The following is a 27,681-nucleotide window of genomic DNA, read 5'->3' on the forward strand; positions in this document are numbered from 1 at the left end:
ATACCGAAAGCATTAGCGAACCCCAGAGCATTAGTCACAGGACAGATTTGTGTAGATGATAAACAGCAGGGGATTTATTTGTTTAGAAAGCTCATATATTTGGATCATTTTTCCATATGAGAAATGGTATTACCGCTCCAAACATATTGGCTGATGTCGTGTGGTATTAACTTGAGTATGTTTAATGCACCGAGGAAATTGCATGCACTCATTGGACACTCCATGTTAATAATTTAAGGTGGAGTATTTTAATAATGGGACTATTGAGTGTACTTTAATAATGGACTTATTGTTCATGTATGTTTCCCTATAAATGTTGATCAAAATAAGCATTATCATTACATGTAGCATAAGTAAAAGCATTCGCATGTAAAAGGAGGTCATGTAAATTTAATGCACATCCACCATAACTAAAAATAAAAATGTGCAGATTCCCCCTTGATGCTTTTACCAATGAGCTCTACTGGAGAATATGTAATGAATGAGTTTTCTCTGATCATACCCCTCAGAATCCTTTTCAATCTATCACGATCACCCTTGACTTGACACCATGTTGGATGATTGAGAAGAATGAAAAGGTGTGCTCAGTACGACTTTGGCTGTGTCCGGCCCTGCAAATCATTGTTCCATAGCACAATACAGCTCAGTGATCAAGGCTGTATCCATGTGGAGGATGATGAATGTGCAGGTTAAACTCAGCACATTCCAAACATTTCCTGACACCCTCTCTTCATTGGCTTTACTGCAAAAAAACGCCACTGGTCATCTTTTAAGCATTTTTTTTAAGTGTCATTCATTATTCTTCCACCATATATCATGCAGACTAAACAAATTTACCATAAAGCTCGTCTCAGCCTGCAGATCTCAAGACTCAAAATTAAAACTCAGCACTATGTGGTGCATACCAAGTCATGGAGCTAAGCGAACCCGTACAACATTACTGATATAGAAATGTAATATGCTTTTGACGTAAAGGCTCATCCTCCTGACTGACATAAGCAGTATATGACATATACTGATTAATTTCTATTTTTCGGACGTGTAGTGTGCCTACTTTGTAGCTACCGGTAATATTATTTTCTCTGTAACATGGATATGACTGTACTGTACCACCCAAGCACTTATTCTGGATTTCACCGGAGTTTAGCGATTAGCATGACTTTACTGTCATTTGTTGCTTTTCTGCTTGGTGTGTCGCAAGCAGTTATTCATCATCCATATTTAGTGATAACGATAATTGTTAGAAGTGTAGCTAATTTTGTACAATGGAGCCGGGCATTGGTGACTTTGAGGAGCTATGCTAGGATAGCAGCTGCGATAGCTATAGCAGAGCAAGCTATCTTAACACCTAGCATTTCGCTCCGTAGATCCCAAGTAGTGGTGAAAGCATGGAAGATGGGTGATTGTTGGATCTATTCTTCAAAACAAAGTCAATGAGTGAGGTGTAGTCTGATGTGGACGTCCGTTTTGAAGTACAGTTTGGGCGGGCAATGGAGGTACTTCCTACTTTCAACAGAACATGGGGCAATCTCACTCTCGCAGGGAATCTCATTATGTTGAAACGTCCCAGTGGCTGTAAAGTGGCAACACAAAGGTTATCATGGGACAGCGACAATATCCATCACTCAACATTTCAACAGAATGACTCCACATCGCAGGAGGCCACCTAGCCCATTTTGGCTGTGTTAGGTTTAAATTAGCGCAGTGTGTATGCACTGCAATGTAGCCCTCCGCAAGATCGCATTCACAGAAATTGCTGTCATTCAAGCATTTAGAGAAACATACAATGGAGCAAAAACACCAACCTCGCCGGGACTCTAAAATAAAATAAAAAATACCCCAACCACATATTACTGTACTAGAGTAAATCACTAAAGCACTCCTCTCATAGCCATCAGCCAGCAACTGGCGGGTGCCCCCGAATAAGCTCAGTGAACAAAAGGCACACAGAGGAAAGGGTGAGGTGAGGTGTTACCTCCTGCCAGCTAATTGATGACTTTGGCTGTTAAAGGAGAAGGCCGAATAAGTCACTGGCGAAGGAAATGTGGAGTAAGGCAGAAAGGTTTTGGCCATCTTTTGTCTCACTTTGACCATCTCCGGCTGTGAGTGGAATTGGGTTTGGCTAGTGTTAAGGTGCCTCTCGCTTTGATGGCTCTCTGAATGCACAGCTGCTTGGCATAGTGGTGGCATAGCATCTGGGTCACTTTCAATGACAAAACACAGTGACCTTGTGAGTCTATCTTAGCTCTGTGGTTCCTGCAAATTCAGAAAATAAAGACTATAATACAGTAACACCCTACTATTTTATCACTAACATATGATCGATGGTGACTTGGATATTTCTTATGTAACAAAAGCCCCAACAGTGACAATATCTGGTTGATTTACCGCCTGTATTGATCCCACCGAGGAAGGAAAGAAAAGGTTTTATTAGCTTTAGTGAAAAGCTTCTGCAGGTTAAACCTACACGAAATTGACGCGGGTGTTTTTGTGCTTTATCTCGAGCAAACAGCTACTTGATTGAACCCCCTTTGCTCTCTTTTTCTTTCCCGCAGTTTAACTTTGTGGGCAAACTTCTTGGGCCACGTGGGAACTCGTTAAAGAGGCTACAGGAGGACACCCTGACAAAGATGTCCATTCTGGGCAAAGGGTCCATGCGGGACAAAGAGAAGGTAACTCAACTCTACTCTTTACCTTTTTAGCTAAACAAACTCATGTCAGGATAAATGGAATCTTTATTACAGCAAGTGACCAACTCGATGACAAAAAGAAGAGAAAAGCAGACAACACATGTGGAGCCGAATTATGTGCTTATGTCAACGGTCCAAGCATGATAAGACTAATTAGGAGTTTCTTGGACTAAAGTTCATGTATTTTATGAAAAGGAGAAATTTGGAGCAAAATTCTGCTTAACCGGGCCTATTTATCAATGATTATGTGGGTGTCAGAAGAGAGGGTATAAATGACTCCAACGGCAGCTCAGGAGCAGGATTGATTGCAGACTTTGTTAGCGGAGGGAGATAAATTGACTAGGCCAGGCTCGTCGGTGTCTGTGATTTGTTGGCCACAATGATTCTTGTTATCATATAGCACATTCTTTTTGATTATGGTGATCAATAATCGCCGACGTTCCAGAAGAGATCCGTCACGGAGATGTGCTGAGCCGAGCACCCGCTCCCGTCTGCACATGCCTCCTGTGCGATTTAAGACCAGGCAGCTCAGCTCAGCTTGTAGCGGCTTCCCTCTTTTATTAATGGAGAGAGAGTTGCTCCTATCTTCAGCCGTTTGCTGACTTTTCTGGTGTGGAGTTAAGCAGGATCTGTCATTGTAGTTTTCAAGGCTTGGAATTCCTGGTACTGTGAACCAGGAAGCCAGGCCGCTGCACAAGCAAAACACCCAACGGCTCTTTCAAGACGGAGTAAAAATACAGACGCCTCCTTCCCACAGACGCTTGCAGCCACGCTCTGATGCTTCTATTTATGTTATCATATATCTATGTTGGTAAAACACTGCATTGCCTCTGAGCTGCACTTTGGGTGGGACATTTTTCACCCTGTGGTGGACGAAAAATATCATTGCACAAGTCACAAACCCAGCAGTGTGCTGGGCAGATAAAAGTGTACATTGCTCATCTTGTTTCCATCGGACACTATAAAGCGGCAGGATAATTGCTCTAATATTTGCTGCTCTTGTCTTGACAATAACGTCAGTGCAGAGGTGTTGAAAGACACAGAGCTGTCGGGAATCGAGTCTGGCCTCCTCGTTATGGCACCTCAGCTGTCCTACCACTGTCAGGGCGCCATGATGTAGAGGCATCTGCGTTGCGCGACCTCCCTTTTATTCGCGTCGTAATTAACTCATCCATTTTCCTCCCTGGGACTTTCTCTCCCAATCCCCACGTAGACCGTAAAATTAATTTACTATGCTTCGCTTACAGTGAGCCCAGTGTGATTGAATTCTTATTTTAATTGTCAGGGTGTATCCCTCTTTTGTTCTAGTCTTTTTCTTTTTACTTTTTGCTGTTTCTTTTAAAACTAATAGCATATAGCATATTAGACCCCCTGTCATAAAAAAGGAAACGCCATGGAGTGTTTTTAATGCAGGCTTTTAAACTATTTTGATCGGCGAAAGAATTTATTTGTCAGGGAACACATCACAGGAGGTAAACCGAGCAAATTGCCGCTTCTATTTCTGCCACAGATGACGAAACAAATAGCAAACAAGATGAAAGAATGCATGTTGTCATCGCAACAGAAAATGTGTTGGTTACCTTATTGACCTATCAACTAACTGGTTAAATGGATTTAATCTGTTGCAAAATGAAAGAGTGCTGCAAGTTTTTACTGTTAAGGAAAGACGGTTGTGTTAACACCATAGTAATACTATGATAAATTGGACATACAAACAAGCTGCTGCTGTTTTAGTTAAAATTGTCTTCTTTGCCCTACTACCACCAGTCAGAAATTTGAGTTGCGTTCCATCCATTTAGAACGATGTTTTGCCGCAATCCATGATGGGTGGCATTGTCGTCCACTCCAAATGCACACCATGTAGTGATGGGTTTGACAGTTCTTTTAAGAGAACTGAATCATTAGAATCAGTTCATCAAAAAGAACCGTTCAAAAGATTTGTTCACCGAATCCTTTGCGTAAGAGATCCCTTCTTTTTGAACGAATCGCTTGTGAACGACCCGACACTAAAGCCACGCCATTCCCAGAGTGTCAGTTTGGTTCGACGTATTCTCATGTGCTCTAGTTGTTTGCAACTTTGTGTTTTGTCTTTTTAGCCAAGCCTCTCATAGCGTCTTTTCAACTGACATGTTACACATTCAAACAACTGCAGTTGAGAAGAAGGCTAAAATTGTAATGTAAAAGCTACTTAGCGTATTCTGTAGTTGCTCTTTTGTAGTCAAATAACATGCAAAGTTTTTTGTAGTGATGCCGTACTTGACTTTTTTCCACCCGGAAGACCTTGTGGTGTCATAGTAAATTACAAGTTTTTGTATCATCCAACTGCTTTTGAAGCTGTTGATATAGCCTACCTTTCTTTTCTCATTAAACAAATAACTACATTTTGCTTCCCAGTGTCAGTCTGATTGCCATAGATTGGCCATGATTCCTCACCTGATGCTGAGCTGGCAGCACAATATAATCCGTCCCATTTTTCCCGGACTCCTTTACTTTAATATTTAATTTGAAAGTGGCTTTAGCTCAGTTATTCCTTTCCCACAAAGCCCTGCCTGCAGAAGCTCCGGCGTCCACCATGCGTGTTTCCAGAGTGCGCCGCTATTTCGAAGAAGATCTATTTGGGGTGAGGGGGGGGGTTCAGAAAAATCACAGCTACTGCCAATAGATGTGAGAAACAGACAGCTGTAATCTGTCGCTGTGGGCTGCTTAGCTGCTTTCGGCCGCGGCTGGATCATGGCTGAATCTTATCAGCGATAATAGCGTGGCTTTCATCGCTCTAAGAACTTCTATATGCAGACGGTGTGTTCATTCAGAGATATCGCACCAGATGCGATTTCCGATACATGTCAGGGTAATGTTTTAAATGCAAGGTGCGGAGTTGAAGATGTTCGTCAGGGCTCATGTATTATGAGCTTTTGTGATGTAAATGTTTTTTAAACAGTTCCTCTGAGGGTTTATCTGTTCTTACAATTTCATGGCTGTCATGGGCTGTATAGTTTCCACACCATTGCTTTGAATTTTAAAGCAGATGTGCCCAAATGACTCATGGTATCATTAGACTGAGTCATCTTTTTAAGACAATAACAATTGTTTTTCCAAGCTTATTTTCCAATGCAAATATCCCATCACATGAAAGGGAAAAGCAGGGCCAGATCTGCGTCCCTCCTCACACTCTTGCTTACACACTCGACACCGGCGGCTCGGTAAAAGCCTAGATTTATGGAGGAAATTACCATATCATTAACATACCACTGGCGCTCTTAAAAGAAGGTTATTTATAATTAGATGACATCAGAGACACTGGCTCTCATAGTGCTGAGGCGGGAGAAGGGAAAGAGGAAGTAGCGACTATAGGAAAGCCCCGGAGAAGACTCTTTCAGTGGAAAAGGGAGAAAGTGGGACACTGAACCTGTTGTGTCTTCTTGTGACGTTATTGCAGACATGTGGGGCTTTTGCCGTCCTATTTCCCGCCATCAACATTATCCTGGCCTGCTTTTGCCGGGGCCTAAGTGGTCCGCATCCCGCCGCTGTTTACATGCTATAATTTTCCATTGTGGTCTTGAGTGAGGTGCAGCTGCTCTATTTGCGGGGCTTATAGGGTCCTTTTTTTTTAAGTGTGCTTAAACCCATTTTAAAACTTCAACATCTAGCTTTTTAGCTTCAGCGGTGACAGATGATCAAAAATGAATTTGTGGAGGGATTAAAGCATGCGTAATTCTTCCCCTTAAAGCATTTTTAGTCTCTAGCTGGTGAGAGTAGGCTGGAATTAAAAGTGATATGTGAAACAAACTCCAATGCAGCATATGCTCTTAACAGACTTAATGTCTGCCATGCTGTCTGAACTGACAAGCTGATCAATGCGTAGATGTGCATATTGGTTTATGAACGTCTGGCAAACAGATTCTTAACACTCTCCTTAAGAGGACATGGGTATGATGTAAAGTTGACTTTTTTAATGTTTGTACACAAATATTTTGGCCAATAATGCATGGATGTGCACACTACTTATTCGGCGGCTTGGTGATGAAGTGCTGCATCCATAAATGAAAATACAATCAATGCTTTTACTGTCTATACAGTCTTCGCAAGCTTTTTTCTTTAGGCTGCAGTTTCCGGAAGTAGCAGCCGCTCACCTTGTCACGACTCTTTCACGGTGCCCCGTGTTGCCATGGTAATGAACACTTTACTCTGCGTTAAAACTTCACGGTAAAGGCGGGACATGGTGACCAGTAGCTTATTTGCATGCGGCAAGATGGCCCTGTCAAATTAGGCTAGTTTCAGAGAGGCTAAAATAAGATGGCGAAAAGTGTGCTGTCATTTTTTAAAATGTATCCGTGGTGTATTTTGATGAAAGTGTGTCACAGATATGGGAACTGTTACAAAAAATGCATTTTTAATCTCACTATACAAATAGCGGGGTCATTGGAAACTATTTTTATTCCCCTCAAAAGTCAAATTTTTAGCAAACTGTCAAATATATGATGTACTGTATGTCTACTGTATACAGAAAAAAAACTGAAGTGAATACATTTACATGTACATAGGTATAATGCTGTGTGTTGACTAGATACTGACTGGTAAGCATGCATTTCTTGACAGGCATAACATTGTGTACTATTTATTCACTATACCAACATATTCAGTGAAACATTACTTATTGGAACTTAATTTGTGCCATGCGTGAACCCACTCCCCAAAAGAAGATGCAGTGCTTCATATTTGTACTCGCGCTGTACACACAATTTCAAATGGTAATGTTAGCATGGAGGCTAACTCCACTACACCAGGAAAAGGCAGAGATGCTAACAATTTTGCTGTTTTAAATTAGGTGACATTAACAATTTGATCACACCTTTCAGTTATATTATTAGCGAGAGCACTTATCAATAAAATGTGATATAAATATAACACTGTAACTTGTCTTTATGCAAACAAGTGTTATTAACATTGAGAATGCCTTTATAGCTTGAATTTACATTGACTAAACGGCTTGAATATCTTAGGGTGGCAAAGTCTCATTTGAGGTGGCAGCTGTGGCAGGACAAAAGCGATCAGTGGTGACTGACAGCTGCAGTCCAAATAATTTTAAGGATGCCTGTTTACAAGCCCCCACCCCCAAGACATATCTCCTCCAGTAAAACATAATTCTCTTCCTCTAATGGGAAATCTGGGCCAATCGCGCAAGCTGACAGCTAACTGGCATCCCATTTAGCTCAGATGTTTTCGCCTCGTCAGGAAGAGGAGCTACGCCAGAGCGGTGAGGCCAAATACCAGCACCTCAACGAAGACCTGCACGTCCTCATCGAGGTGTTCGCCCCGCCGGCTGAGGCCTACGCCCGGATGGGTCACGCCCTGGAGGAGATCAAGAAGTTTCTTATACCAGTATGTTTCACACTTCCTCACAATGAAAAAAATGTCCTCAATGGAACAATGACCAACTTTTTCATCGCACACATTAAGTGGGTATCCCTCGCCACCTTATCGTCTTAGGTAGCAGCATACTGCACCGAGCTTATTTACTCTCCCGCCATTTATTATAGATGATCTCTGTAATGCTCTCAGCTATACTGATTTACATCTCATTAATTATCTGCAGCTCAACTCCCAACCCAACCGACCGGCCAACACCACCCCTCCTCACTGGTGCCTTCTTTTTTTTTTTTTTTAGTCCTCATGCAATACACTGACACATGAGACTCATGTCAAAACACATTTAAAAGCTTTTGCGAATTCCAATGTAGTGATGTAGTTGCATGAAAAGGCAAATGGAGGTCTGCATATTCATCAATTTGGTGCATTTTTTTCGTGTGTGTCTCATGAACAGCAGCACTGTAAAGCACATTAATTAGATGTTCCTGGTGCTGTAGCCCTGGAGATAAAATACGTAATTGATTTTTCATAAAGTATGTGTGTGTGTGTGTGTGTGTGTGTGTGTGTGTGTTGGGGGGGGGGGGGGCGCGTGTGTGCATGTGTGCGCATGTGTGCAGGATTACAATGATGAGATTAGACAGGCCCAGCTGCAGGAGCTCACATACCTGAATGGAGGCTCGGAGGATGCCAAGGTGCCAGCGGTGCGGGGCAAGTCGGCCACCCGTGCAAGAGGGACACCTGTGCCAGGACCTCCCAGGTAACCTGCTTCATATTCTGTCTACATGTGTGTATGGGTGTGTGCGTGTTTGTTTGCGCAACTTCAGAGGAAGTTATAATGCATTACATACAAGTTAAAATTAGGAATGGACCAACAAGGTGTCCTCTGAAATGTTTTTATTTTTTCAAGCTATTCCTATTCTGTATTTAATCTTATGCGCACATGGACTTTTACAATGAAAATATTAGCACAAGAGCCTTTATGCAAGTGATCTTCGGGGGCCTGCTTTCATCACCGTCATCCCTCTGAGCTTGCAGAGTCTCGCTTCCTTTGAGACATCACACAAAATAAAAATATCGGTGGCCAGTCCAAGTTTTTTTTGCGCTTTGAAGAAAAAACCACAGGTGTGTATTTGTTTATATTTGCAATAAAAGCAAAGCGTCTTATGTTAGAAACTAAGTTAACCAAGGACACCCAGGTTGTTTACAATGAGTTTGGATATAATTGGCTATGTTTTGACTCAAGCTGTAATTAGTGCCTACCATGCATAATTTGGTTAGAAGAGATGCAGAACATAAAATAGAGGTCGAGTGTAGTGTACCTTACTAAGATGCGATTTGTTAGCCATGGGACTTTCTTTTTTGCTTTGAATTCAGGGAGTGCGGATAAAAAAAAAAAAGAATGTTCAGTAAAACGCCTGTCCCTCGTCCTGACTCTTCGACCCCCTCACCATCCGTCTGTTTGCGTTTCTTTCAAGTAAACATCCACCACTGTCCCCGATAGTTGGCGGTTTCACCGATGCGCTGCGCACACGGAATGAAAAATATAGAAAGCAAATGACCCCCGGAGCCACCTTTTGTGGGTCTTTCTATTGCTTCACATCATTTAACTGCCCTTAGAGAAGATTTAGTCGACACGATAAAAGCTGTAACATTTTTAACAAACCGCAAGGTCAGCCAGCCTTTGACTGGAAACATACGAAACTGCAGCATTTTGTGTCAATTCAGTAAGATAACTGTCCAGGTCCAAATCTCAGGGCCCCGTATAATATCTTACTGCATGCTTTTATGGTTTTTGCAGGGAAAATTGGTATAGAAACTCGAATGAATATTAACGGAATGAGACGGAAAGTAGCCTGTGTTTCAGGGGCCGTTTAACACCTGAAATTCACTGCCCACGCCCCGGTTATGCTGTAAGCTTGCCACTTATGTAATTGTATCTGAATGTGTGAAGCTGCAGCAGCTGAGTGAACGCAGCCTACCGACATCCTGCCTTTGTGCATTCAGTCTGAAAAGAAGGCTTAGCCAAGCTGGAGTGGAAGGCAGCTTCCTTTCAAGCAGTAAATTAAAGTAGCTCATCATAATGACCGTGATGATAGTTGACATCATATATTGATGAAATACTATACAATAAGTGTAACCGTATCCTCAAACGCTTTGGCGAGGTGTTGACACAGCATAGGCATGTCCATTTTCCTGAAATCATTGATCATGATGTGCTTCGTACTGCAAAAACCTGACTTGGGTTTTCATGCACATTCAGTTAAAGCTTGTGTTTGCGCGCCACGTCAGGAGTCGAGGAGGAGTACCCCCTTTGCATGCGGCCATGCCCAGGGGAGCGGCACCTAGAGGAGCCCCGCCCAGCCGCACAGCATCTGCCAGGGGGAGGGGAGTGCAACGAGCCAGGGGAGCCCCCCCAGCAACTGGATACAGACCAGCTCCACCCATTGTCCAGGAAACATATGACGAATATGTAAGTGACTGTTGCCGATGTATTTATCTATTTTTTTTTTTTTAAGTTTAATAATTGACAGAATATTTTGTCAAATGCCCACTTCAAGTTATAATCGTATAACCATCTTCCTGGTTTCTGTGCCAGATTTCATCCTATGACTACTTCATTTATACACAATTACACATTATCCTTGTGCTATAGTGGAAAGCCACAATTGTCTTTGATTATATTTGTGATTTAGACTTTCCACCTGAGTTATTTCAAAGAACCAGATCAACCATTATATACAAACTGTTAAAGCAAATTATTGTTTGCTGGTGGCCTGTCCGTTTTTCTCAAAATCAGCTCCGATATGCTCCATTTCCTTGTGAACCTTAACAGAAGAAGCACCATAGGAAAATAGATGGTTGAATGGATGGATTATAGTTGAGAATTGTACTTCATTGCATTGCATCATGAAGTATGGGAAGGAGAATTCATTGGTACTCGGGTATATTTCTCACCTGCACGGTCAAAAAAGGGACGTTGGTGTGATATCTAAATCTACAAGAGATTAAGTGATGGCTTTTGTGCATTTTCCGGAAAAAGTCCTGTGCCACTTTGTCAAGCTGGATGGTGGCCAGCAGCTCAGGCATCAACATTCCATGTTCAAGAGATGGAAGAGTGGAGGTGGCCCGACTTGGGTTATTACCACAGCGGCCTGTGCCTAAGCACATGTGACAGGTTTATTCAGCGGGTTGCAATTCAAATTCGTGGAGGTCGCGGGAATGACTCCTGGACCAGCTGTTTCCCATCATTGTCACCATTGTAAACTACATCCCCCGACACCAGCACCTGTGTATCTGGTAGGGGACAGAAAAAAAAAAAAACCCGATCCCGGCATCTGCTAGATGATAAATCTAACCTCATCACGGCAAATTAGAGGCAGAATGAGTTGCTCCGTGTTATCGGAATATATCACCGTCGCAAGACAAGCGTTCGCCATCGGGTTCTGACAAACCCCTTTTGTAGTTATAAGTGACATGACAAAGTGATGTTCCCGGTTTGCTCACGGTTTAACATGCATTCATTCACAGACTTGTAAAACATTGTCCAGCTGTTTGTTTTATTAAAGAAGACATACTATGCGTTCGTTGGGAATTTTAAACAGTTTCCGCGTGTCACTTCACATCCTAAAATCTTGCTCAAAGTAGTAGTGCCCTTTTGCTTCACTGGTAGCATGTAGTCGTCCTACTAGTATGTCAAAGTTGTCTTATCAGTGCGCAGAAATGAAAGGAATTAAAAATTGAATTTTGTATAATATACCCATCACTCCCCACCGGGCTTACTCCTGGTGATTTGTTGTGAAAATGTATAGATGGATGGTTGATTTTTCGTTTTCCTCAAAGGATTGTGTCATCATCCACACATGTGGAGGTTTCTGTTTCCGCAGGGGAGCCTCATTACGAAATGGTTTAAAATTCAATTGCTTCCACATGGAACGCCCTGATGCCATCACTTACTATTTGCAGCTAAACCAATCTGAAACACTTGTATTTACATATTGAATTGTGGGGGAAAAGAAACATCATTTCAGAAATTTGGTAATTTACAGAGAAATGGTATTGGCATGAAAATGGTTGAAGGGAAATACATAAGTTTGACTGTGGACATGAAGGTCTGCTGGATGCCAAGAACAGGACACCCGCCGTTCATGTGTATTGGTGTTGCTTATTCAATTCCAGTACCAATTTAGACTCATACACACACGCTAAAAAAAAAAAAAAAAAAAAGTATTTTCCTCATGTCCCTCAGGCCAAGTTGTACATGCTCAGCCCTGTTGAGAGTCAAGCAGTGCTAATTGCATCCTGTTCAACTGTGCCCCTTTGTCATTTTAGTGCTTACGCCTTCTTTTTTCACCTTCTTGCTTCCCTTTCCTGATGCTTGTCTACTATATCTTGGATGGGTGGCAATGATGCCTAGCTGGGCGTTGAGCTGAATGGATGGACTAGCACACATATGGACAGATGGATGAGTGAGTGGGGTGCATGTCCATATAAATGATCTGGCAAATATATGCACATACAGATGGATTATTGGCGCTAGTGATGGACACGCAGGTGGGTGGATGATGGGTTCAACTCCTCTGCATTTGCTCTTTCCATTCCACTGCTGCAGCACATAGGTCATCCACTGGTCAGCATGAGCAAAACGTCACATTTTGATCTAAAATGCCTCCCAGTGTAGGTGTGCAATCGAACGGCGGGCTGTATGGGTGTAATTGATGGGCTGGTGGCCCGTCTCGGATGTACCGCGGCCGGGAGGTGAGGCAGAGGCAGCGCTATTACATTTCATCTTTTCAGTGCGTGGGGATTTCTGCAGGGTAGTTTCATTAATGGCCTGAGCTTCCTGCAAAGCACAGATGTGAATAAGCTTTTGATTCAGGTACGACTTAACCAAGACTGAAAAAAGTTCAGAGAGATACAAGGCATTTGCCACAAAATCAGTTTTACTTACAAATATGTGACATGAGCGCAATTTAATTGTAGTTTTATTTTTTTTTAATGGCGGGAGTTAAAGATTAAGCATAGACAGTCCATTGTAAAATACTTAATATGCATTTGGATAAAGAAAATTCTTCCTTTTAAACATCTTACCCCAAATATACACCCGGTAATCTTGTGCAATTGAGTAAATAAACACCCTTGGTCACCATTCGAAGAAATATGTTGATTTTCGAAATTAAGTCAAGCCTAGTGCAGGAAGCATATCGATGTCGTCCTATCTGCTGCGGTGTTGTTGTGGAGCGCAGTGGAGCAGCTGTGATAGCGCTGTAGTAACACACAGAAGCGAGCCCTCTGTTCGTCTTTAGTGGCCTCAGAGGCTGCCCCTTATCTTTTAACAACACGCCTCTCAGCTATCCTCTGGCATACAAATGAAAGAGTCACTTAGGGAGCGCTATCTGCCTCCCTTTTGCCGGCTCTGCCCCATCCAATAACCTCCCCTCCGCCCCCAACCATTCACTGTCACACTAATCCTGTCTAGTATTCGCGGGCACAGCAGTGTTACATGCGTGTTGCGTTATTGTGCTAGCCAAGATATTTCGAGTAAAGGCGATACAAGATAGCTCAAGAGCTTCGCTCGCCGCATTTTCTCCGTCTTATTTCAAACAATTTTACACACGTTTGACACCGAAGAAAATAATCCTCCGACAATGTGATTTATCAGTCGACCTTAGCTCTCTCTTGTAAAGGGAACGGAGGTCTAATAAATGACAATAACAGCGTTAAAGGTTAATATGGTCCTTAGTACATGGTTACACGACTGTAGTGCATCTTCCAGGGAACTGATTATTCTGACAGTGCCTTGCTCATGGAGGAAGAGTGGAATACTAACTAACTAACCAACCAGTGGAATGCTTCTGAGGAGTGGCTGCTGGAGGAGGCAACATTACCAATACGATATCACATTTATTGCGTCACCCATCACTGTTGTACAAATTCAATGTAAATTTATAAATAGAACTTTTTCTTGAAATGAATGTTTGCAACTAGCTAGAAGAGTTAATGTCTTTGCACTGGATGATACTAATGAGGCAGCTAGTGTGGCTAACTAGTATGGCTAACATTAGCTCATTTTCACTATGACGGGACTTCACTAATTGAAGAGCGGAGAAGCACAGTAGCTACTCTTTGTCTGAGGAATAAGTACATTTTTATTTTATTTGGAGAAATTCAACTGTTTAATTTGTTTTTTTCATTACCAAATATTCTATTTGTTGTTTTAAAAGTAAATACTGATGGCCATGTCATTGCGGGGAATTTTCTAGAAGCGGGACTCATCCAAATGGCTGCCTCAAAGATAAATGGCCAACATATGATTCAATTTCCTTCATAATACTATATTACTTTCCCTTGCAAAAACTGGCAAATTTCAGACGTATTGAGGCCCACCAAAAAATGATTAATTCATCAGAAAAATCTCAATAACAATTGGTGTCAGGAGTGGGCATCAAAGAATCCACTATCCAGTTTCTGCCTGTTATTCCCAGAGTTGAGAAGGGAGGACAAACATTTTATAGAAACCAACAATGAAATGGGTCGCATATACTCCTGTTAAAAGCAGCGTTTTGTGCATGTTGACCCACGTGAATTACGCTTTGATTAAAAACCTCCAGAATCAGCCAGTGAGTCGAGCCCACACCAAGATTTCACCTTAAAGCACCTCAAAGTACTTCCGAACTCAATGGGGATGCAATTAAAAGCATAGTAAACACTCAACATGTCCATTGTTTGACCACTTTTTGGCAGTGCAGAATGTAAAACGAAGCCACGATAGACCAATTCATAGTCAGACGTGTTCTCTCAGGAATTTCGTCCCGTTTCGCACAGCAATTAGTTGAAAACAGAACTATTTGGTTGGTTGAAGTTGAAATATGCACAAAGCTCATGCAAACACAGTGTGACTCATGTTGTTGGAAAATAGTCCAGTTTGAATATGTTGTGATTTTCCAATTGAGATATTTTGCTTTGAGGTATAAAATCTCACTTTCAAGTTGCAAACTTTTATGAGTCTTGCATGTACATTCTAGCCAGGTTCATGCAAAAACAAATGCAAAAACAATCTCATTCATTTATGATCAAATGGTCATATGGAGAGCTGTCTGGATCATACATGAATTTAGCATCAAAGCCTCGTATTTCCTCTTGAGAAAAGAGTGAAAATGTAAATATGTTTCTGAAGTTGAGGCAGCTGTGCATTGTTCTGTTTTTGTGCCCATTTCAACATGGCAAGTGAAAGGAACAGCATGTGTGCACTATATTCAAATGCATTCAAACGGACCGCTATTATCCTGTCCTTATTTTGGAGATTTTTTTGTATGCTTTTTCATACGTGACAGCTGACTTTATCGAGTACACCCTTTGACTGTATACATGTACCAGAGTGATTTTATTTGACAGCTAAGTCTGTGTTTTCACCGCCGTGCTACATGATCATACTTTTTTGTGCCGCTGCTTAATCAATATTCATAACAACACTTGTTTTTTCCTAGCCTGCACTCGGAGCTGGATGATAGGTATAACTTTAGAACAATAAAAATAACCACTCTTCGGAGTTTGGAAACGGGGAGAAAAATGTTTTTTTTTCTTCCTTTTTTACCAAAAAGATTTCATATCAAGCTGACATTTCTGACATTTTACGTTGTTTATTTCAACAGTGTGTCTGTTAAAGTGACTCAGGGAACGCTGCTCTTTTGTGCGATAAGCCATTCGCTCACGGGATGCAATTGTGATTTCATATCTTGTGTTTTGTTCACTTGTAAAAGGACCAGGGAATGGAGTGGCTGACAATTTGTTGGGCAATAATGTTAATGGAATTTTGTTGTTAACGTTAACTCATTGTGTATCACATCCATCTTTCAATTAAAACATGTTACTGTACACGTGGGTGAGCCACATAATAAACATTTTGCTCTTTAAAGCATATCCCCCAAATAATATTATGCTTTATTGATTTCAGGGTGTTTAACAAAGTAAAGTCAAGGAATTTCACTTTTTTTTTTTGTATGCGGCCATCAAATGAATATGTTGGACAGCCCTGTTCTCCATAAGTGTGAATGTGAGAATGATTGCTTGGTTGTCTGTGTATGGCCTGCGTGTCCACCACCTCTCACCCAAAGTCAACCGGAATAGGCTCCATTTCAATAATGATGACATGGAAATTGATATTTGTGTATTTTAGTTGAGTTTGGATTCCTGGGATAAAGCAAATTTCATTATAAACAGCACAAAATATACTTTTGCTGATTAAACGCATCCCTCTGCCAAACTTATTACAACAGCCAGCTTATAAACAAATCCATCTATTTTAAATTATTTTACTTCTTTATTTTTCAAATCGTGCTTCCACTTATTGGGGTCATGGGGTTGAGCTGGATCATATCCCAGCTGGCTGTGGTGACAGTTGGGATACACCCTGGACAGGTCCCTAGTCAATCAGTTTTAAAAAATAAAATAAAATAAGAATAATGAAAGCAAATAGAAAACAATGTGACTTAAGATAACTTCATTGTTTCATACCCATATTTGACTCCCAAGCCCAAACTTGCATCTGTGCTGAATAAATCTCAAATTCCATTGCCTACTAATCTTATACGTACTTAACAGATTGAACTTTGCACATCCCCGTCGTACAAGTCCTCACACTTTTTCCAGGAGATTTCACGATAAAAGACTCAATTTGAACTGTGTCATTTTGGGAAAAAAAGTGCACTTGTAATCAGGCATTAGTACCTTCATAATAAAGCGGATGTGATGAGCATTTCTTGTGGGGCTAAATCTTACAGACATTCATTTCATGCATGCAAATCAGACGCAGATGGAATTAGCTGAGAAGTGCGCAGGGGGGATAAGAGACATGTCGCCAGGGGTCGAAACCTTTTGTGGAGCATAAGTCCCGTTTATCCCGAATTAGGATGGGTGCGGCAGAGGTTGGCTTTGATGTTTCTCTTGGCGCAGGGTGTGCGCGCGTGCCACGCAGAGGGGTGGACGGGGGCACATTGCCACAGTCCAAACAGATGTTCAAGGCTCAGGCTTTGAGGTGGTGATGAGACGTGACCGCCGCATGCGCGCTTCCATCCCGCTGTCACTCACTTGATACAAAGCAGTCGCTGCTCGAGTGGTTCAAGCCTAATAAGCAGATTGGCCTGTATTGATGCAAAATGCTACATTATTTGTTGTGTCTCCAACTATAGCTGTTGCTGCGATATAGCATATGTATAACCCTAACTCTATCCTTATCCTTATCCCTAACCCCAAATTTACCCTTATTCCAAATGAAATGTCTTATCCATCTGTCCATTTTCGATACTGTTTGTCCTCAATAGAGTCACGAGTGAACTGGAGTCATACTTTAAACCCTTGGTTACCTTTTTGAATCGTCTCGCCATTGTCAGAATCTTCTGTTTCAGGACTACGACGACGGCTATGGAACTGCGTATGATGACCAAGGGTACGAGTCGTATGACAACAACTACACCAATCAAGCACAGAAGTAAGTTCTGCTCTTCTGTTCCAAAGTCCCCTTGACTCATTGCGCAACAACACAGAATGTATCATCACGGACATCATAAAATCTTGCATATCAGAGAGTAAATAAATTGGTTATGTTTGGATTTTGCAATTATCCAGCAATTTTAAACTTTATTTACAATCCAGTTGTTGAGCGTGGGCTGATGGGAGGCGTTCATGCTCCGATGAACTCAGTGTTAATGAGATGTTTTTGTTCCCAGCTTGACTTTGGCGTATTTTTTAAAGGTGATGGCTAAATTCCATTTAAACAGTCAGCTTTTGAGATGGGCCGCACAGTATATCCATTTTTTTTTAATAATTGGTGGCAACTGTATTCATTGTAAACACTCATAAGGAGATGTTTGTCCATTTAACAAAAGGCCCTTGACAGCTAAATGCAGAATATTGATTTCTTTGTATCTAGGGAGCGATCACTCTTCCCAAGCTACACAAGGTCAAAAGGCTTTTGCTTTGTGTCCTGCAGTATTTTAACAATGCACAACAATGCTTGTCTGCGCCATTTTTCCAGAAATAATGACTGTTGGCCCACTTAGAATGTCCACAATTGGATTGTATTGGCAGCAGCTGGAGGGGTGAAGAAATAGACATATTTATCTTTAGTGATCAGGGTGGTCGATGTTTTCCTTTATGGCTCTGTCGGGATGAACTGTATGTCACCTGGGGTTTCTCTTTTTGGGATGGGGGATAGATCATAGTCCCCCCCCCCCTTTCTCCAACATAGTGAGGTTTAAAACTAGCACAGATATGTTTACGAAGGTGGAGGAAAGTAGGAACACAGTTCTTCCAGAAGACAATAATAATGGTAGGAGTGTTTTGGTGAGAGGATAGATTGAGTCATATCATATTTTAAGAAATTGCTTGAAGTGTTGGTCAACTCCAGATTTTTATGTCTAAAGGCAAGGAAGCCAATATGAGCCAGACTTTTACACCCTTGAGACAGCTGAGTCATTTAACTTTTTTTGTTCTTATTCCTGTCTCCTTATTCCTGGCATTCTATCTACATTTAGTCAGCATTATTTATATGACATGAGACCATTCTTGCAACCTCTTACGCAGTTGTTGAGTCTTTATAAAGATCAATTATGGAACAGCTCAAATGCCATTGGAATTTGGAATCAGAGGCTTAAGAATCAATCATTATTTGGAGGTAATTATTTGCCTAGCCCTTTCAAAAAGAACTTGCCGTTGGCATAGAACTGTCACATGCGTGTTCATAGCCATTGCAGCTTACTCTATTCAGTGAATTTGATGCATTTTCAGCACGACGACAATTGCTTTCAAAACAGTCAGACTCTGGTCATAGCTGGTGGTGCTTTGCCTCTGTCATACCTCTGATACTCCAAAATATGAAAAATTCACAGGTTGACTTCAACTCCCGCATTGTGCATTGGTATCTTACCAATGCCAGCGAACCATTGAAAAAAGATAAGGGGAAAAAAGTTGGCGTGTAATGGGCTAAGTACAGTATTTATACTGTTTGTAAGTAAAGCTCTAGAATGTCGGTGTAAAATTGTCCAGTATGAATGTAATGTAGCGCTTAACTCGATTGATTGCCTACTACATTCTCATGATAATATTGTCCTCTTTCAATACACGATGGACAAAAGGCAGAGGCTGAACAAGTCATTGCGGTCCCAGCTGCAGGAAGACCTTGACAGGTGTACTCTGCGTGTGTGTGTGTGTGTGTGCGTGTGTGTATGTTCCTCTCACCTAAAGAGTCACCAGTCTGGCCTGTGACTGCTTGGCAGGTTTTCACTTGCCAAAGGATAACAAGCAGCACAATTTACAGTCTCTCTGCTACATAATTAGCTCGATGGCTCCTACTCCAAGCTGACAGAAAGTCTCCTTGCAAGCTTGAAGCAAAAGACAGAGGAGTTTTTTTTTTTTTTTAATAAAATTGTAATGCTGCGTATGCTAATTTGGTTATACAGTGCCTTAATGAGTGTTAGATTTTGCCCACATTATGTGTATTTAATTTAGTAGTCGGATGTGATTCTTGCTTGACATACAGTATGGAGGAGTTTCACAAGCTGAAGATTGGGTACCACTTGTTTGTAACTACACTAAGCAAAATCGACTTACTTTTCCGTTGATAAAACCTGCTGATTTCTAGTACCTGGTCAGCCAGGGTTCTAATCCATGTAAGTGACCACTTGCTGGTAATTGGTTATGATTAATTGCCTTGTCATTGTAATTTTTTGCGGATTCATTTCGCCGCCCTTTAGCCCTCTGTCTCTTTCTGATTCAAATTTGTCTCCTCGGCCGAGCAGAGCTGAGCTGCTTAATCTGTATCAATGGATTGAGTGTCCCACTGAAACACACAACATGCAGTAAACAAACATGTAATCCTCCATGATGGTATGGTGACCGCGTGGTGAGCACAATGACACTTTCACAACTAACTTAACACATGTGATTTGAGATTAAAAAAAGGCATTTTTAGACACCCTGGAGACATTTTAGTGATATTTACAGAATCAAGCAAAGGGCCTAAGGGAGTCTTGCAGAACCCTACATGACAGCAGTGGGAGTCATCCTTACGACATCACAGCTTCCTCCTACCAAGTTTGTAAAACACACAAGCTCTCCTGGCTTCAGAGTACTTATCTCAGGGGACATCACAAACTGCTTTAGCACCACTCCAACGCTGAGGTTAAGACGGCTGCTTGAGATAACTCTTTAAATTTATCAGCAAATACTTGGGTGGGTCTTTCTATCAAAAAAAAAAAAAAAAATGCTGGATGGCACCTGTCTGGACACGGGATCATGAACCAGTGATCATACTCAAAGCCTGGGCACGATTCAAGTGTTATTTCGTGCTTCGCACTTGAGAGACACCGTTTTTTGACACCGCGCACCCTCCCCTTTACCTTTACTTTGGTACGCAGGAGCCCGTCGGTGCGCAGATAGCTGTGTGACAGTGTTTTAAATGGCAGCCGCATCCCTCGGGAGCAAGTGTAAATCTTAACACAAGACGTAGACAAGGGAAATGTGTCGGCACACAAATCGCCTTTCTTGGCGTTAACAGATTACTGTCGTGACGGCCTCCTCCTCAAAGGCATTCACACCTTTTTTTGAATCCATCTTTTCTTCTTCCACTGCAACATATACCAATTGAACTCAAAACTGCACACAGGTAGGCAACAAATGATTCATTGACCATTCTGAATAGGGTGCATTTTGTGGAACTGATTGTTGCTTAAGTGAGCCTTGAAGGAAATTAAGCTAAATGACGTGCGCTATTATTCGGCTGCGGACAATAGAAGTGCAGTTGTTTCAGTCTCAACTAATTGGCTGTTTAAAGAAGACCAACACAAACTCGATGCAAAAAACACATGGGACTTATGAAAACATTTTGACACTAATATTCATTTTTCATAAACATTTTTTTTAAACATTTAAAAAAAATGTTAAACAGATGTAAGGACTTTTTACAACATTCTCAAGCAAGACCTTTGCTGTGGAGGACAGACATGACAAAGGAAAGGACGTCTTCCTCCAAACATGGCTCCCTACATTTATTTTTCTTCAGTGCTCTTTGCTATATTTGCCGGCCCCCTTTGACAGAGCCATTTAGTATGAGGGTACGTTTGATTTATTTTCGTCTTTTTTTTTATTTCCCCTCTCTATAATTTTAGCCGATTGGCTGTGCTTGCTGTCAGACTCCGAGACACCTGCAGTGCTGCTGTGTGCCTTGATGCTGTTTCAAAGTTGACAGCTCGTCAAAAAGAGTGACAGATGCTGCGGAGGGAATTTGACCGCATCTAAGGTGGATGTGGAGTTATAGCGAGGGGGAAGGGTTCAAGAAATACACGTCTAGTCAAAGAAGCATTTTGGATGTTTAATGCTGCGACGCTGATGTTTTTTAAGTGATGTAAAAAAAAATGATTGGCTGTATTTCTCGTAAAGGAGTTTCAAACGCTTTCTTAGAAGGATTACATGGGAGGTGAGGTCAGCTTGAGAGTTAGCTTTGTAATCAGCGTTGGGCAATCAGCGTATCTGTAAGGAAGATTTGGCATTTGACTGCATGTGAGCTTCATTTCACGCTAAACTGGGAACAGGAAACGGTGCCGCTTTTGCCTCAGATGTTTTCTTTTCTTTTATATTGTTGTCTGCAAAAAAATCACCAGCGGGCTGCTGTAATCAGAAGGGTCTTGTGTGGGGCATTTGCACTCAGCACTTTCCTTTGCAAGCCGGTGCCAGATGAGAATGAAAGGCGTGATTGCAAAAAGGAGCATCACAGAAGTGTGTCACCCCAGGAAATATGGTCCTTTCATAAAACTGGGCTTTTGGAGGAGAAAAATGGCTCCCCCCCCCATCTTAAAGTGACTGGTGAAAAAGAGGGGCTGATGCAAAGTTAGAAAACCTTTCACAACTAAAATGCTGCACTAACATTTTTGTGCCGGTAACAAAACACTGCCCATATTGTGCTTTATTGTCCGACGCCCTCGCTGCTCCACTGGCTTTTTGCACAACATTGCTTTCCGGCTGCTTTTGGGGCCAATTTGCCAATGTTGAAGTGGACAAATGTGAAAAGGTACACTGCACAAACACCCAAGAGTGAATCACCTGACAGGAGGAGAAACATTTGCATTGTAAAACTACACTAGTGCTGACAAACTTTTAATTGTCTCCCATCTGGAGCAACACTACAGTTGTTAATCCAGTGCGGACATGATTTTACAACTACAATTAATTTGTTTTTCAATGTAAAATACCAAACATCTGTGTGTGCAGAAGACATCATGTAAAGGACACTGCACCTACACGGAGGGGGCTCGGTTATGTTATGGGGCTACTTTGCTAGCACAGGGTACTACGAAATCTCAAGGCTATCAAGGCATTCTGGTCATTGGGTATTGCATATAACGCGCCGCAGTTAACACGAGAGAGAAAATCGTTAGCGCGTCAACATGAGACTTGCACCTTTGCCTCGTACCCCTGCAGCCTCCTTCAATGTCCTGTGAGGTCTCGTCAGATTAATCGCCGAGCGCGCCAAGAGTAATGGCGGCGTAAGAAAACACAGTCCACTTGGGACCTGTACTACATCATTCAGTTTTAACACTCCCATCTGTTTCGCCCTAACAGCAACATCAGGGCTCAGGATGAGGCATTTACAGAGATGACAGATACTCTACAGAGGAAAGCTATTTTTTTTTAACCTGAGGGAAAGTAGGCCTGGAGTCACATTCCCAATGAAAGCCACTTGCTCTGCTGCCGCTGTTGTCTTTGTGTCTCTTGGCCCGGACCAGAATTTCCAGACAGATGTGCTTTCCCAGCGAGGTGACACAAAGCAGCGGTGGCCTTCTACTAATGAATGTCGCATCAAAAGCTAACCAATTTAGAATGGCAAAGTTCATTTACACCTGTGACCGCACCATGTCGCAAGTTAGATCCTCGTGCCGCATGACAGACAGAAAGAATCGAGGATGGTCACATTGGTTGTTTTTCACTTCTACTAGTGTTTTCATAACCCAAGTTTCCTCAAGCAATTTCAGAAAAAAGTGCTACTTAAACTAGGGCAGTTTGATTAAGCGATTTTGAAGCGAAACCAAATTTTCTGGATCAAACGATGACACGAAAACGTTCAAATCGGCACGTTCGATTTTTTTATTTTTGGTGTATCTAAGCCACCGTAGTTTCCTCTGCATTTCCGCTTCCTCCCACGAGCGCACGTACCGGAAAAACTACAACACCATCCATGGCTACCGGCGATTCTGCTATTTTCTCAGGCAAGTGAGTGTTTGGTTGATAAATCGGGCAAATATAGATCTGTAGTGTAGTGTGTGCCCCGCCCGCATGTACAATACAACCCGCGAGCAAGTAACTCAACGTCTGAAAGGCGTCCCTTTTTTTCTCCTCTACAACGGACCTCTGGACAGCCGGTGCATACGTACCGGTACTTTTAAGCTTGTATTATTGAGTGACAGTTTTGCACTAATCATTGATTTATGTTTAAGTAAGACCAGGGAGAAATGTGAAAGGCTAGTCACTAGCTGGTTGGCAAAATGACTTGCTGACAGACTGTTTGGTTTACAGACTTGACTGTCTACCTTCTCTCATGTTGATGATTTCGTTTCGGATGGTATATGCACTTTCTTCTTTCATTATTGGTTTAATGAAGAACATCTGAAATCGGTTGTGTAAGTAAAATGCTGTTAATCCCAATGGATTTTTCTGTGTGTATTAAGTTAAATTAACTGGTATTTTGAGTTCAAAGAAAGAAAAATTAAGTTGAAATAAAAGACATTCCAAATACTTCGTTTTTCATTATTTTTTTTATTTTACAAAGAAATCGTAATCATAAAATCGGGTTTGAGAGAAAATAATCGGGATTTTCTTACTAGGCAAAATCGAACAGCCCTAATTTAAACCATTAATCAAACCCTGCAAGCAATTTACTTTCCAAACTATCCAAAAGCAATAAGAATGCCCACTCCCCAACAGCATACAGCCGGGGTCTCGCTCCCCCTTTCTCCAAGGCAAATCATCCAAAAATCAACAAAATTTGGCGTGAGTAGTAGGCAGAGGACCCTCTTGTGTGGGTTGTTGGGGGTCCTGATTGGGATACCTAAAGTAAATACGTTTTACATTAGGACATACACGCTTGCCAACATTGGTGAGTTTGCAGATGTGTTAGGTGTACAAAAAGGGATTTCGTCTTTGGTCGAGTCATGATACACACAACCATTCCTTTGATGGTCTTCACTCTGGTGATGCATGAACCAGACTTGGAGAAACACCACTGTCTCCCTAGCATTACCAATTCCAAATCAAGCCTTATTGTGTTTCTAATGTTTGAATTGCTGATCAGTTATGAATGGATGGCATCGTAAAGTGCAGGTGAATCGCGATGATGAGGCGTAGTTTTGTCTTCCTGCTGTCAGCTGCACGTGTGTGACTTAGAAGAGGCGGGAGGTCCAGCAGTGGCAGTTTCGAGCTCAACTGACTAGGAAAGATGCTTAAAATAAATCAAGATCAAAAAGTTGACAGCCTACACCCTGGAATGGGGTTAGTACTGTCTAGAATTCATTTGTCGGTTTGTTTTTTGTTACAGTCGGCTGTGTACAGGAAAGCCCATCATTATACAAACTGTCTCCTCTAGCGCCGTTTGAATTGTGACAAAAGGATTTTCTGAAATTAAAATAGCATGATGTGGTGGCTGATTTTTGTTTTCGTTTTTTATCCCCACTTGTCCCTTCTCACAGCTCCCTCAGCCAATGAGTAGTGCCAAGGATATTCCAGTGACTTGACATCAATGCAAGATGCACATTGGCACACATGCCACAGGCTGATTGGAAGCTACATATACCAAAAAAAAAAACCACACCGCAGCTGGCCTCACTTTTTGGCAGGAAGCTGCATTAACACATTGTCTACGCTGCGTTGTTTGTTGTCACATTATTAGCGCTGTCAAATTCATGCTAAGCCTCCATACGGAGCTGTCTCCTGTCACTGAGCCACCAAAATGCTTTTAAAACGATTCCTCTCACTGTCCTCCATTGACCTCTATGTCATGCAGAAATGGAAAAAAAACAACAATAAAACATTGATGTGACTGGCTGTTAAGTGTGGCGCTTAAGGCTGTAAGAATTTGCAGCAGGGCTTGGCGCATTCGTGCACACTATGCCATACTTTTTGTGAGTGCCACGCAGTAAATCGTCGAGTAAAGGAAAAACAATGTGTGGTAACGTGTATTATTTGGACAATGTTTACCCTTGACTGGAAATTCTTTACATGCTTATCGGTATAAGCATAGAAGGTGGATGTATGATGAGCGTGTGAAGGCATAAATATTCAAATGATATTGATGAAACTACCCACGACACTATGCAATATGTAACGTAATGTAGATGAGTGAATCAGATAGCATTTAGTGCGGTAAGTTAGTAATGAAAAATCACTCTTACCACACCCCTCATCATAAAATAATTGCCTAGGAGAATCATTTAGAGATATCGGACAATCTTACCTTTGCTGACTTTTATTGAAAGAGAAATGAAAAATGTTCACATTCGTCCCAATTTTTGTCAAGTGTGTATCCTGCTTAACACGTTTTACACCACAGGATAATCATTTAGAGACTTTTAACAATCAAGCCTTTGCTGACTTTGATCAGAAGAGGGGAATAATGCTACAATGAAACCCAATTTACCCATATGTGTGTAACACACCCCACCTCATAGGAAAATCACTAAGGATAATCGTTTAGAGAAATCTGATGCTTGGGCCATTGCTGGCTTTGATCAGAAGAGAGGAAAAATGTTCCAATTTGGCCTGATTATCAATATGTGACAACCCTAATCAACACACAGCAGGATAATCGCTCAGGATAATCATTTCGAGAGATCCAATAATCAGGCCTTTTCTGAATTTAGTCGAAAATTAGGCGGAATGATCAAACATCAACTGCTCAGCCTTTACCGAATTTGTTTGGAAGAGTAAAAATGATTTTTACGATTATGTGCATGTGTTAGAAACACTTGCGATATTTCAAAATACTTTCGCACTTTAATGTGTTCCTTAGTTGAACTGTTCTGCATCAAACAGTCCATGTTATCACAAAAATACACAAAATAGGAGCAATCTTCTTGGCCTTTACCAACCGCTGCTGCTGAAGCCCCTCTGCTGCAGTCACACTAGGTTTAAAATAAACCGTTATTCGTTACTTCCAATCTGTCACCTCTGCGCCCACAGCGGTCGTGCGGCGTCGAGGTTTCAGGTGCTTTCAGCCCTCTAATCTGTGCGGCAGTGAGGCGCCGCTGTCACACGCTGGCCCGCGTGACAGACAGACAGGTGGCTAGGGCCCAGCTGTGACGGCTGGTGTCGACTCCGTGGCAGCCTTATGATGAATTGCCCCCACCGCGACTGAACCGATTGTTCTGTCAGTGTCTCGAGTGCACGTGCACGAATTTGCCGCGGTACTGACTTGCCCCGTCTTTTTGTTTTCGCATCTCTCGTCGCTCTCCGTACTCAGTTGCGTAGGGCTGCGTGGAAATGTGGTGGCAGGTCCATCATTGCAGAACCGCAATAAACAAGAGTGCTGCTTTTATGTTCCATTTTGTTATTGTTATTGTGGTGCAACCGTTCCAAATTTTAATGATTTAAAGAAAAAACTCACAAAGAACATAAAACAACGAAGCGCTCTAAATGCCCATGCCAGCATGAAGACCCTGTCCAAGCTGGCTGTCAAGTCATACCCCCCACACACACACACTTTGCTCTTTCATCCTTCTCTACTTGACGTGCACACACTCAGGGCTGACCACAAGGCGCTCTAAAGCTGGACTATTCAAAGGGAAGATGTATTTGTCAGTCTTTGTACAGTACATGTTGTCAGTATTTGTCTGTTGGTGGTGAAGTGGTGTGGAGATTATGTGAATGTTGACAAGAATCATTTAAACATAACTCTAAGGATTCCCTTTTTACTCTGCTTACAGCTCAGACGACTACTATGAATATGGACAAGGCGGTGAATCATACGAGTTGTACGGTGAGTTAAAAAAAAACAAAAAAAAACTCTGCTCATCAGTGTCTTGTCTGCCCTTGTGTTTCCCACCAGTTTCACGCTCATCTCCCCCAGCTACTTTCAGGCTTGACAGCTCATTTTCTTGTCCTTTCTGGTGTATTTTGCTTGTGTGCCTAATTTGTTTTACTGAGAAAAGACCTGAACGTCACAATTGTCATTGGCTCGTATGCGTTGCAAAGTAAAGTACTGACACAAGAGCATACTGTTATATGACTTTGTGAGTTGGTTCCTCGTAACATTTCAACTACATTATTGCTCTAGCTGACTTTCGTCCTACAATCGCGACTTCATTCTAATATTAGGCTGCCTTCACACATGCTGGCATTTTTTTCTGACCGATTGCCCTTTTTTATGTGACAATGACATGTACAACTCTTTTAGTCACGGTAATTATTTGATTCGGTCTCATAAAATTTCGACACTGGCTGATTTGATTTCCCCTGAAGTTTTGAAATCATCATTAAGACGTTGTGACGTTATATTTCTCATAGAATATTATTGTACTGATTGACTTTGCCCAAATTTTACTTCCTTCTATTTCTACTGCAGTTTAGCTCTTTATGAAATTCTCAT

General features: G+C 41.8%; 1 protein-coding gene across 2 annotated transcripts in view; it reads left to right on the plus strand.

Annotated features, from left to right (window-relative positions):
• Positions 1–27,681, plus strand: part of khdrbs3 (KH domain containing, RNA binding, signal transduction associated 3) — a 71,764-nt gene that overhangs the window by 35,911 nt on the left and 8,172 nt on the right. The window contains exons 3-8 of one of the 2 annotated variants that reach the window (XM_086015215.1): positions 2,556–2,672; positions 7,923–8,069; positions 8,675–8,814; positions 10,347–10,527; positions 17,444–17,541; positions 27,020–27,072. In XM_086015215.1, coding sequence (XP_085871341.1) covers positions 2,556–2,672; positions 7,923–8,069; positions 8,675–8,814; positions 10,347–10,527; positions 17,444–17,541; positions 27,020–27,072 — 736 coding nt within the window. The remainder of the gene's footprint in view (positions 1–2,555; positions 2,673–7,922; positions 8,070–8,674; positions 8,815–10,346; positions 10,528–17,443; positions 17,542–27,019; positions 27,073–27,681) is intronic. The other variant, XM_086015216.1, reaches the window with a different exon arrangement.

This window comes from Filicampus tigris, chromosome 18 (assembly GCF_054856515.1).
Source record: "Filicampus tigris isolate MCC_2025a chromosome 18, RoL_Ftig_1.0, whole genome shotgun sequence".
NCBI lineage: Eukaryota > Metazoa > Chordata > Actinopteri > Syngnathiformes > Syngnathidae > Filicampus > Filicampus tigris.